Below are 13,046 nucleotides of genomic sequence, written 5' to 3'. Positions count from 1 at the left end.
CACACAGTTGGATCAGATGAGTGAACATATGCAATCAAATCTGGAGAAGCAGGAGAGGAAATGGCAGAAGAAAGTCCATCAAATGACGCACCAGCATGCCAGTGAAATCAGAAAGGTGAATTACAAATCAAAACATGTCACGACAGATTTTGTTTTACACAATTTAAACATGACAAGTAAAGTTTTCTGTAGATAATTAACAATGTATGATTTCATGTATGCAGCAAGAAATATCTTGAGAATAGCTAAAGCATTTCATCATTGTGTTTTACACAATTTAAACATGACAAGTAAAGTTTGTTTTAGATAATTAATGATGTATGATTTCATTTATGTAGCAAGGAATATCTTGAAAAGAGCTAAAGCATTTAATCCCCAGAGAAGAAACCACCATCCCAGAAGGGTTGGATTTCCACGTCATATATCATGTTAACTCACTTGGTAATGGGGATGATCCTTTTAATATGTTGCCTTGGTGATGGTGGTGAGCTTGGTCAGTGACAGTACGAGCAATACCCTGGCCATGGCATTGTGTTCTTCACTGTCATCGACAGTAACCCACTCAAATTCATGTGAGAAGGAATACCTGGCTATATACTGCGATAGATAAAGTAAGGAAGATTTCTAGTACAAAATGTTGCCCGACATGTGACTTGCACTGTATTAAATGGAAATTTAGTTCCATATCACTTGCTGTGGTAATTAATTAAGCAGTCTTAATCAAATTCAGCATAGCATGACATTTGAGATATTCTGAAGTGGATATTTTATTTAATTCATTTATTTATAAAATATTATTTCCTTCCTTCCATCTGCAGCTGAATAATGCCCTGGAAGCAACAAGTCGATCCCTTGATATCACCCAAACTCCCAAAAACGCTCATCAGCAGCAGGAAGTGGAAGAGATCTTAAGGGTAGGTTGAATGATCATCCCTCTGTTTTGTTATTTATCTCCATTCCATGACCTTGACCTTTGGGTGCAGATATGAGGCTGTGTCAAAAGAGGTGACCAACGACATTTGAGGCTACCTCTGATTTACTCTTGGTTTCCCAGTCTCTGGATCATTTGTCATTATTTAAATGAAAAAAAAAAAACAGGAAAATAATGCACCAATGCCTTCAAAGGTTATCAAAGTAACTTATTATCTTTTGTCTTATCATGACACAAAAATGTCCTTTGTCACTGGCTTATCATTATGTGACCTGCTACAACAGGTTGTTGCAATTCTAAATTATGTAAGAGCAAAGAAAAGTCATTATTGTCATAACTCAATTCAGTAAAGTTAAAAAACAAACAAAAAGGAAACATGTTTTTTGGGGGTTTTTTTTTTACATGGACACAAAGATGTGATTTAGGAATACATGTTTCCAAAGTTACTAATCTTTGGATTATCTGCTCCTGGTACACTTTGTCCATCATCAGCTATAACTGCTTTTGTCCTCTGCATTGTAGAAACTATTAGAAATACCTGTGGCACCCGGTTCTCAATTCATGGATTATTTATCAATATCTGAATAAGTCTAGGTAACCATAGTTATTCTATTCCTTTTTGTCATTTCGTCACCTTTGACATGAAAATGAACTTTTGCCACAGCCTCATATCATCCCTGCCAAATCACAAGCATGAAATGGAATGCAAAACACTCATGGTGATGGCTCTCTGCTGATGCAAGCTTTTGTATATTTTGGATAAAAACAGCTTTGCTTCTAATGAGATGCTATCGAATGGGCAAGCTTTCAATTGGTCTTTGTCAATTTTGCATGAAATTTCTCTTTTCTCTCTTTAAAAGTGTATGCAAGCCTTAATCTACTCACCTTTCAAACCATCTTTTTTTGTGAATTGACATAGACAGGGATTTATTATTTTTCCAATACCAAATTGAGCTAGAGTGTATCCCAGTTTCTGTAGCGTGAATTTGACAGTGGTAATTGGATAGTTCATTGCAGAGTAATTTCTGACAGATCTGATGTTAGACTCAGCTACCCAATCACTAATTGGTGTAAAGGAAGGCCTGAAATTAAAAAAAATCACATATTGTAATGAACAGACCATTTTGTATGTTAGTCAAGAGCTCTTGCCATCTGATTTGCTGGGTTTGTTCGTGGTAGAAGTGGACATTATATTTTACCCATGGAACCCAAATCACATATGATGGAGAAAAATATTTGTAAAGAATTTAGAAGTATATTTTCGGAGAACCTTTCCAAGTCGATATTTGACCTTGACCTGGTTTGACCATATTTTTTTTTTTTTTTTTTTTTTACATTAAACAGAATATTTGTCTGCTCTAGGACTATCGCAATTAACAAATGTCCCAAATTAGAGAGGTTTGATTATGCTCACTCTATAGGGATTCATTGAATACAAATAGTAGTGAGGGAGATCAAATATAAAGCTGGAACTGCCACTTGTCATAATTTTAATTTGCCTCTGAAAAAAAAAGAAAAAAGTTTGGAGTGGTGCAAAATGTGGCCAAATTTGGATTTTTTAAACCCGAATTATTTGTGATGAAATAGTGCTATTTTAACCATAAAATGCCCAAATATATCAATTTTAAAGTATTATAAATAACAGTAATAATAATAATAACCATTATTATTATTATTATTATTATTATTATTATTATTATTATTATTATTATTAGGTGGTATTGACGAATAATAGTTAATACTATAAATTTTATGAAATCATTACTTTTTGGGTCAATGCAATTTTTAAAAAAGTATTTAGATTAAAGAATAAACAGAATTTTAGTTTGTTGACTAGGGCAGGTCTGGATGATATTTAGTCATCATGTCAATTATTGAGAAAATTGCACAGTAGGAATGAGATCTAGATATTAAATTAAAATTCTCATTTTTTCACAAAAATATTTGTTGAATTTTCTCATCTGTCTATTTTCTCATCTGTCTAAATGACATTGCAATAGATACGATTTATGGTATAAAATCAAACGGAGACAACACAGTTTTTATGAAAGCAAACTGGAAATGAATTTTTGACATAAAATCAGATTGGATTACTTCATTCTCTTTTTACGTTTTTAACAGTAGTTGTCAATGTTTTGGAGAGATGGGGCCTCATATTATATTTTAATTAATTATAAGATATAACCAATAATATCTTATATGTTTATTCAGGGAATGGTACAAAACTATTTAGAAAAAGTTCATAAAGGAGTAAGTGTATTGCCGACAAGTTTGGAGTTGTAAAAAATAATTTGACGTTGCATTATTGTATTATTTGTTGATTTTTAAGTGGTTTTGAAAGTTATGATTTATAAACGTTTCATACCATTTGATCACGAAATGCTGGCCATCTTATTGTGATATAAACTGACGTCAACCAACCAATTCTATACCTTGATGAAAGTATTATCCTTTACAAGAATGCTCATTATTGATGTGAATCATTTGTCAATCATGAGATAAATTATTCCTGTCGCTACTCGAGTCACAATGAAATGTAAACGTCACACAATGTTTTAAAGACATTATATAATAAAGTTTGATAACGACAGAGTATTTTACTTTCTTAATCTTACCCAAACATTTTGCAAACTATTAAGACTCTCATTCTTTTCTATTACAACGTCAGGTAAAGAAAAAGAATATTTATCTTTGCGATTACAAACAAAGAAAAAAGAAGTTAAAGAGTGGTTTTTATAAAAGGGAGAATTTTTTTTTAATTGCTAGATATTTAAAGAGACAATGAATTTGTAAAATTTAAGATAAATTGAATCAAAATCATGGATTTTATTCCAATTTCTGAGATAAAAGATAAATTGACTTATAAAAATAGACTACAACGTAAATCTTATTCTTTTGCAACAATGGTATTTTATTATGATATTGAATGCCTCTGAAAATGCTTTATTAAAATGATTTGAAATATTAAATATGCTAACTTGTATAAAGATTAGAAGGCCCATTTTGATTTTCAAACTTAACAAGGTTACAATTTCTATTTGCTTTTTTAATGGTTGCATGTATTATAAACTTCCATCAGCCTTAATTTCTTTAAGATGTTTCAAAAGAAATAATTCTAGTGTGGAAGCCTTTTGTACTGACACTTTTCGGTTATTTCTTTATTTTAAAATACTTTATATTTGTGGGATGCAGTAACGGTTTGTGCCTGATAATCCATATGTCTATTTGCTTCATTGCAAACATTATATATGATATCCTGCCATTATCCTATTTTTTTCCTCATTTGAAATTCCAACTTTTGACTGTCCTCAAAACCAATCCTTGTATTGGAAAAGAACTCATTGCTAAAGGGACTCAAGTCGCTTTTGATTTCAACTTACATCGAGTTTTGTATTTTTTAATTATCTCATATAATTAGCATTATAACTACTTTTTAAGATTTACTTACCTTAATCTGTGTCAGTAGCAGAGACTTATTTACCTGCAGTATCGATATCATTTCAGCTTTTGATTGATAATTGGTTAATGAATGAAGCATTGCTCAATTAATTTTTGAAAATTCATCACTCTACGATAAAAGATATTTTACAAGTCAACAATTTTAAGTTTGAGGATTTTGTCAAAAGTAATTTGATGTTTTTTAAAGAATGAAAAACAGTTTTGACATATTAAAGACATGTAAGTGTCAAAGGTGATAAAAGTAGTTTTAGCAGTGAGTTCAGATTTGCACATACTGTAATGTATATGGGTATATACAATATGTCATGTATTACTTCTGTAGCGGTCTAGAGAACAGGAGAAAGCTCTTGAAGTCCAGGAACAGATAATGAAGGAAGAATTGCAAAGAGCGGTATACTTTTTTAATTTTTATTTTATTTTAGTAATAAGTTTGATTTGATCTGTTATGGTGTAATGATCTTGTACAATGAAAAATAGAAGTAAAGTGATAGAATTTTTTTTTTTTTTTTTAATGTGAGAGTATTTGGAAAGATTATTTTTGTAGTTTTTTATTTCATCTATTAGGTTTTTGAAAAAGTAATTTTATCTTTACTGGATATTTTTCAAAATTGGTATGTAATTTCAATTAGATTTTTAAAAAAAAATGATTAAGAACCAATTTGTAGACCATTGTGAAATGATGTGTGAAATTTTCAGTTTTTAAAATGACATAGGCTTTAAAATCCTAACTAAAAGAAAATTTTATTGAAGGCTTTAAAATCATAACTAAATGAAAATTTTAATTAAGGTATAGTTAAAGGAATGAAGACATTAAATCACCTTTGCTTTATGATTTCTGCTTCTTAATGTCAGTCGGAAGTGAAACCAACCAGAAGCACACATGTCTCAGGAGGCAGGAAGCGTTCTGGTAGGAAGGAAGCCAGTTATCGTGACCCAGTGATGAAACACAGTATGTACCCCAGTGATGATGAAGAGGACCCCAGCACAGGTAATTAGTGTGGGCCTTGGGAGAGGGTGGAGTAACAGTGTAATAGTGTTAAAATATGCAAAAAGATGAAAAACAATAGAACAATAGACTGTTTACTGAACCAAAGTATTCAGCCTCAACTGGACTAACTCATGTTGGACTAGAAATAACAGGATTTCATTTCTCTTTTCCGTTTTATGGCCTGAAACTCTGGAATGCCCTACCGCCACCCATTAGAGAAATCGAGAATATTTTAAACTTTAAATCTGCTTTAAAAACCCACTTTTTACCAACTGTAATGCTTGTATACTATTATTTAAGCAATACATGTTTTTTTTCAATGTTTAATTTTTGATATATTTATATAAGAGGAACAAATGAAGCACTATTAAATGCTTAAAAGATAGGATTGATAATATCAAATTATATATATCTATAAAGACATTCATTCTCTATTTTCATTTCACTTTTCAGCATTTGGCACAGGCACAAGCAGTCTTCGTACCATAGACAAGGATGGGTTGTCTACAATGGGGTAAGAAGGTTTAAGAGTCTTTATAAGACATGTATGTATATTGTATTGAATTTTCATGATTTTATCTGGGAATTCCGGAGATTTATAATCATTCCTGATTTCCCTTAATTCAGATTATTTTTCAGATTTTTGATAATATTTTACTATTTCAGAAAATCAACACCATTACCACTACAACCATCATCTTCAGTAGCATTATTGTACAGCCACCATAATACCATAATCAGACCTTTATTTAAATTCCAGTTGTCGTTGGCAACTCGGTTACAATTTTGTCTAGCTTATTTTTGAAAAGATTTTAGAAAGTCTGATAAGAAATATTTTTTAAAGTATTCAATTGTAGGGGCTGAGTTTAGCTTCATAAATTTTGGGGGCGCTAGGTCTAATCTTACTTTCTGAAGCATGGAACTGGCCAGTTGAATTGTTTGTTACAATCTGGATAAAACTCTAAGTTAGATCCACTCATCAATTACTGCAGGTTGTCAAATGGGCAAGGTAAGATTTAATCTGGTCTTTCGACTGAACTGGAGTCACTCGTCTTGTGAGTTGAAGTGCTCTATTTATTCAGCAACTCGTTTAAAGAAAAGAACAATCCTAGTCTATTGAACAATGATGTACTTTCTGGGTGGGGATCCTGACCTCCCATAGTGGGCAGGGGGGTACATACTGTGTCTTCTATCCCCTTATATCTGTTTTCCAACTTGCTTTCTGTCTTTGTTTTGGCATGAGATTACTTGGTTTTGTCCTGGCCCCGGCCGGAGTCCTAGATGGGAGGGAAACAGTCAAATGCATAGTTATTGTTTTGGGAGATGATATTTTTTTCCTTGTAAATCATCTCTCTGTTATGTGTTGTTGTTGTTTTAATGTATAATGTAGGCATTTGAGTGTATTCCTCTTTGTTGGATTTTGTGCTTGTGTCTGGATGAGACTTATAGGTGATCTCAAACTAGGTGCATTGGTGGTATGCTCTTGGAATCTACATCTGATCCCTATTTGTTCCCAGTTCCCCTATGTCTTACTTTTTCTTGGGTGCTTTAATTGTAATTCTAGAACTTTTTACTGTCCCATTTTCTTCCTTTTTACTGGCGCTGATATAACCTAAATGTGTTGCAAGCGCCGTAAAACCCTTAAAAACAAAACAAACAAATGATGCACTTTTCCCTTTTCTACTCCTCTCAGGATGACACAGTCTCTCCACGCCAGTCAATTCCTGGAAGAACTACGCAAGAACCCTACCTTGGGTGTGATGAGGGAAGAGTTGTCTGCCTTGCTTCAGGAGCACACTGAAAAGAAAGGCATAGCTCCAGTGAGTAGTAGAAGCATAATATTATAAGATCAAGGAATAGATTATTGCTATTCTACAATAGTTATTTAGTGATTCAAGAATAATAGAAAGCTTTTTTCAAAGAAATAAAAGTATTGAATAAAATCACATTGATATTATGCCGATAGCGGTGTGGATAAAAGCATACATGAAAAAGCCGGGGGGAAAAATGCTTTTAATTTCCAACATGGAGTCATAACCTGGCTGTGGTTCAACGCCTCTTAGATTGTAAGTGGAAGACAGAAACATTTGTTCAAGGACTGTCTCTTCTCTGATGACTTTCTGCTTTAGCTCGACAAAAATTTTCCCCACTTGATAAAATCGCATTGATGTTATGCTGAAGTCGTCGTGGACAAGAGCATGCATAAAAAAAGACAGAATAAAAATGAGTTAAAACTCCCATGTGGTAAGGCCCCAAAGGAGTCTCATGACATAGATGTGATCCAACCCCCTCAGATTGTAAGACGTTGACAACAGAAACACTTTTTCAAAGGTGGTTTCTTCTCTGATGACTTTCTGCTTTAGCTCTACAGAGTTTCTTGGCTCTATTTTGCAATTTTTACATGCCTTCAAGATACTTGTATCAAAACACTGGGTGTTTTAAAAATGTCATTGTGACTAGAATTTTTGGCGATTTGAAAACAAGAAATTTGATGCTAATTTTTGGTTTAAAACATAATCTTATTATTATTGCTTATTTTGACTGTATATGATAAAAACAATATCAATGTGATTGAGAATAAGACATCAATTCAGTTTTAATTTTAATGATCTATTTTTCAATAAGTAAGACACCAAAATTTTTTTTACAAATAAAATAAAACTGAAAATTCTTATGAAAACTAGCATTTAATACACAATGTATTAGAAATCAAAATTTTGAATTTGAAAATATTAAAGAGATTATGATGATAATGAATAAAATTGTGTGTCCAAATTTTATGTAGAAATGCCTTAATTGTGGTGGTAGAAAACGTCGGCGAACTCAGTCCCAACCTCCAAACGGTGTCAAAACGTCTGGGGTAATTTGATATGCAATCATTACACCTTTCTTGTTCTTGTTTGAATTGAACCTATTTTATTGTTCGATTCCTCGGAGATTACTTTTATAATTTGTCATTGTGTTTTGTGGTTTTTATTGATGATGCTTCTTTTTTATATCGTTCATGATTTGAATGACTCTCAGTTTCAAAATATTAAAACAAAAATCCACAGCAATTGTCAGAAAGTTTATGAATCAAGTTAAAATATATAATAGATATTGATTTAAATCAGTATTTTGAGTGCTCATTGACTGTCTGCTGCCGATGTCATGAAAGTCATCCTAATACAAAAATTTTGAAAGAGTCTATGGGGTAAAAAATTGCAATTTTCATAGACGTTTGTATCTATTACTAAATGATGACCAAACTTTCAGTCTTGTTTTTGCTTAGCCCTATTAGGTTTAGCAAATATTAATCTAATATGTTACATTTATAAAGCACACCTTCTCTACAAAATGTAGTTCAATGTGCTTGAAAGATTATCAACCTTAACGGATTAAAAATGATATATGTAATTTTGTCTTTTTATTGTTTGTCTCTCAGGACCAGACAGGAATATCAGACCAAGTATTGGAAAACAAAATGGCCATGTTGAGTACACAAAGACAGGGACTGATGCAGGTAAGAGTGTTTGGAAAATTGGATATAATAATTTGGTTTTGTTTTATTTATGTTTTTGTGTTTGTTTTTGTTTTCATTTTGTTTTCTTTTGTTTTTTTTTGGTTTGTTTATTCAATGCAATCTTAAATTATAAATTCCCACTTGGAGGAGATAGTCGAGATCTGGGCAAAAAGGCAAAGTGTTTCAGCAAAAGTGAGTAAAGCTATAAGATCCCGTCTAGTAAATACTATACTGAATCTGAATCTGAATTTAATGTTACTCGAAATCGACTCAACTCTGAATATTTGTATTCGAGGGCGGAGAGAGTTGTTGAGGATGACGGCCATTGTTGGTATTTAGGCTGAAGATTTTTGATAAACTTCATTTGAGTGTTTCTAAATCTGTTGTGTTCCCTCATGATTCAGGAAGAGCATTCCAGTCTTTGATAGTGCTGGGTGCAAATGAATATTTGAAGATGTTTGAGTTTGTAGTTTGGTGCCCCATCCTGGAATATGGCATTACTCTCTAATCAAATGTTATTTGAAGGGACATTTTTGGACTGCTGAATATGAACAATATGACCAGCAACAAGAGGACAAGCTAAGTAAGATAACATGTACATTTCCTTTCTTGGTATGGTTTACAGTAGAAGCTTTACAGCATTCTTTATTATTCCAATATTTATCAAAACATGGTGTCATGTACAATTATGCTTTTGTCCATCACGTTATTTGTTGTGTTTTGAAATAAGTATTGGCTGGGTGGGTTCCCGATCTCCCATAGTGGGCAGGGAGGTACTTATTGTTTCTTCTATCCCCCTGTATCTGTTTTCCAATTGCTTTCTGTCTTTGTCTTGGAATGAGATTATTTAGTTTTATACTGACTCTGGCTGGAGTCCTTGGCTGGGAGGGAAACAGTCGAATGTATAGTTATAGTTTTGGGAGGTGATATTTTTTTTCCTTGTAAATCATCTCTCTGTTATGTACTATTTTTTGGGGGGGTTGTTTTAAACATCTGACATGAAAACATTTAGTGGGATCTTATGCTGGTGTCTGGGTGAGATTTTTAGGTATACTCAAAGTACACTGATAATGTGCACTTGGAATCTACATCTGTACCCTATTTGTACCATTCCCCTTTGTCTTACTTTTTCCTCAAGTCCTTTTAATTGTATATCTAGAATATTTTTATTATCTATTTTTTTTTCCTTTTTACTGGCGCTGATATGACCTAAATATGTTGCAAGCGTCGTAAAATCCGTTTTAAAATACAAACAAATAAGTATTGACAAATCAGCTCAACTCATAGACTATACTAAAATAGTTGATTGTCAAAAAAAAGGGAAATAGAAACTTAACTATCAAAGAAATGACAGACAAAGAATATGGTTAAAATAACCATTGATCTTGACATTTTATTTGTTATGAACTTTCTAAAATTGATTCTCTTTCTTCATTTGCTGTGAAAAGTAATAGAGACAAAAGATCACAAATGTTTAATTTAAATGATATTATTTTTTTAAAATGTGGTATAGGGTCCTATAAAGTTGCTCCTCATTGACTTGAGAAAAAGCAGGATGAAAATGTTGGGACAGACTGAGACTTGTCTTAGGATTTTCGTGTTGTCAAATTTGTTTTGTATGTAAAGTAGTTCTACAGACTGCTAAAATGGATTCCATTTCTTTTTCACTGACTCAATGCATATAAATTAGATTGAACCTTGGAATTTTTTCATGGAATTAGTAGTCAATTTGCAGAAAATCAAGAAAAACATTTTGTTTTGTCACTTACAGAAATACAGCAACTTCATGGAACTACGTCAACAGTTCAACCGTAGAGCTACAGAAATGGCCAAAAAACAATACAAAGAAAGGTTTGGTTCTCCACGGGGACCGCCTCCAGCAGGTCAGTAGTTTATCGTGGAACTTTTCACTTTCCTCAATACATTTTATTTATTTATACATTAACATAGATGAGATTTGGATGGATGGAACCTCTGCTATTAATTTTGCCCTCCATGGATTTAATAAACCCTCATATAATTTGATTTCAAAGTACCTATTTCACATTTTTGAAATTGTACTGAATCTTGAAAATTGATGTCCCCCTAAAAATCCCATTTTGAGACAACGTTGGAATCACAATTTGTTCCGTATCTCATCTATAGATTGAGTAGAAATGATTTCATCTTTTTCCTATATTATATTTTATTTTTCATTGTATCTTTATTTAATTGTGTGTTGTATATTTAAGTTTTTAAATGTTTACACTAACGGGTTAAAGAAACTTTGAAGACATTTATTTTTTAAAAGATTAATTTTAACATGCTACTAATAGGTGTGTTTCTTTAGATGTGCATGTTTTAAAACTTTTTATACCGTTTAATTTGATTCTTAGACATTACAAAGCCTTATAATTTAAGCTTTTGAATCCTTCATTTTAAAAAATAATTGTTTCTTTATTTTTGATAGATTAGCCTCAATCTGCAAAGATGCACCGCTTTGGCACCAATATCATACCTTGCCTTAGCACCCCTCTTTGCATTTGATTTTATTTTAAGCTTTTATCAGTTTTCATCAATATTTTGTGTTTCATTTACTCCATTTTTGAATGAGAAACTTAATGACTGTCTGTCGAATATTCAATCTCTGCTTGTGAAACACGAAATCAGACTATTATTTTCATTGGGTTTTTTTTTTTTTCATTTTACATTTTATTTTCATTTTATCTGATTTAACTTTAACAATTTTTCAACCTCTTTGATTAGTTCTTTCAAAAAATCATTTATCTTATCACATTTTATTGGCCTTCTATCGTCATTTTTTACCCCATTCTTTATCAACATATCACTACCAAGTACCTATATTTGTATGCCTTTACAAAATGTACTCCTTGATCCCACAGGACCAAAGAAAAAGCTAGGTATTGTTTTGCTTTCTTCCTGGCATGACACTACACTTTATTTCACTGCACGAAGTTTTGAATTTCCACTTTGCATTCATTTTCACTCGTTGATATTTGTTACAGAATTTTGAAAATGTAAATGGAAGCAAATTCTTTAGTATATTTAAGGTACTAACTCATTGGAAGCCAATAAAAAAAAAGTATAGGTTTTTAGCTGCTGTCGATTTTCAAAGAAAATTTTCAACTTTGATTTGAATTAAAGTAATTATTTATGAGATCAGATGTTGGTTTATTATACTCTGATTTTAATTAATTTTTTTAATAGAGCTTCTAGCACATCAATGCTTGAATTAGTTATAGATAAGCAGTGGGTGTTAGCACCTGAAGGTTAAGGGTTCTTATAAACTTTTCATGCTTTTTACTCAGATTTATTGGGTCTTTTTATATAATTGTAATTTTCTTTCAAATTTTACTGTCACTTTTCATCAATGCAATACTTTCCATGTGATATATTTTCATGCTTGAAGTATCATTCTGATCCTAGAAAAAGTCTCCTAATTTTTTTTCTCGATATCAACAGCTTCATTAATATATCTGATGCATTACATTTAATATTTTTGTCAAAAGTCCTTTGCTTACTTTTTAGATTATAATTACATAGTACTGAACTAGCAGCTCCTAATGTAGAGGCTACTTAATATAAACATGTCCTTGTATAAATCAAGCTTTATCGTAAGTGTTCTCTTTTACTTATGAATCAAAATTTCTCAATATCTCATTTAAATGATTGCAACCATGAAATTTTATGAATACCTACTAAGCATTTCATTGTTTATTTGTTGTTATTTTAAAAATATTTTTACAACAAATGACATTGACAAAAGAATATTATAAATAAATAATCGTGGACTGGAGCTTGAACTTGTTGATACTTTTAAATAAGCTGTTTCAATTATTCCATTGCTTAAAATAAAAAGATACAAAAAAAAGAAAAAAAAAACCCCAAAAAAACTTGAATATTTATATATTGCAATATCCCCTAAACGTGCTCAAAGCACTTTACAACAGCAACATTTTAAGAAGTCTCTCAGTTTCTGGATTATATCCAGATATTTAAATCAAGACATTGGATTAAAAAACATCATTTTGTAGTTCTTTGAAATAATGTTTTTTTCTATTTATGAGGAACATTTAAATTACTTTTTTTTTTTGGTCAGATCTTCATATTCCCTTTGCTATTGAGAGTTTGCGTAATATTGCCGTTAGGAGCTCAGAATTCAACAA

General features: G+C 31.6%; 1 protein-coding gene across 9 annotated transcripts in view; it reads left to right on the top strand.

Annotated features, from left to right (window-relative positions):
- LOC144981007 (uncharacterized) overlaps nucleotides 1–13,046 on the top strand; it is a 36,950-nt gene that overhangs the window by 8,262 nt on the left and 15,642 nt on the right. For 3 of the 9 annotated variants that reach the window (XM_078929060.1, XM_078929061.1, XM_078929062.1), the window contains exons 9-17: nucleotides 8–115; nucleotides 819–914; nucleotides 4,713–4,781; nucleotides 5,243–5,378; nucleotides 5,832–5,892; nucleotides 7,072–7,198; nucleotides 8,803–8,880; nucleotides 10,652–10,763; nucleotides 11,763–11,780. In XM_078929060.1, coding sequence (XP_078785186.1) covers nucleotides 8–115; nucleotides 819–914; nucleotides 4,713–4,781; nucleotides 5,243–5,378; nucleotides 5,832–5,892; nucleotides 7,072–7,198; nucleotides 8,803–8,880; nucleotides 10,652–10,763; nucleotides 11,763–11,780 — 805 coding nt within the window. The remainder of the gene's footprint in view (nucleotides 1–7; nucleotides 116–818; nucleotides 915–4,712; nucleotides 4,782–5,242; nucleotides 5,379–5,831; nucleotides 5,893–7,071; nucleotides 7,199–8,802; nucleotides 8,881–10,651; nucleotides 10,764–11,762; nucleotides 11,781–13,046) is intronic. The other 6 variants (XM_078929063.1, XM_078929064.1, XM_078929065.1 and 3 more) reach the window with 3 other exon arrangements.

Source organism: Berghia stephanieae, chromosome 10 (assembly GCF_034508935.2).
Source record: "Berghia stephanieae isolate SIO BIC M18660-M18661 chromosome 10, UCSD_Bste_1.3, whole genome shotgun sequence".
In the NCBI taxonomy this organism is placed as follows: Eukaryota; Metazoa; Mollusca; class Gastropoda; order Nudibranchia; family Aeolidiidae; genus Berghia; species Berghia stephanieae.
This window is presented reverse-complemented; position numbering and strand designations above follow the sequence as displayed.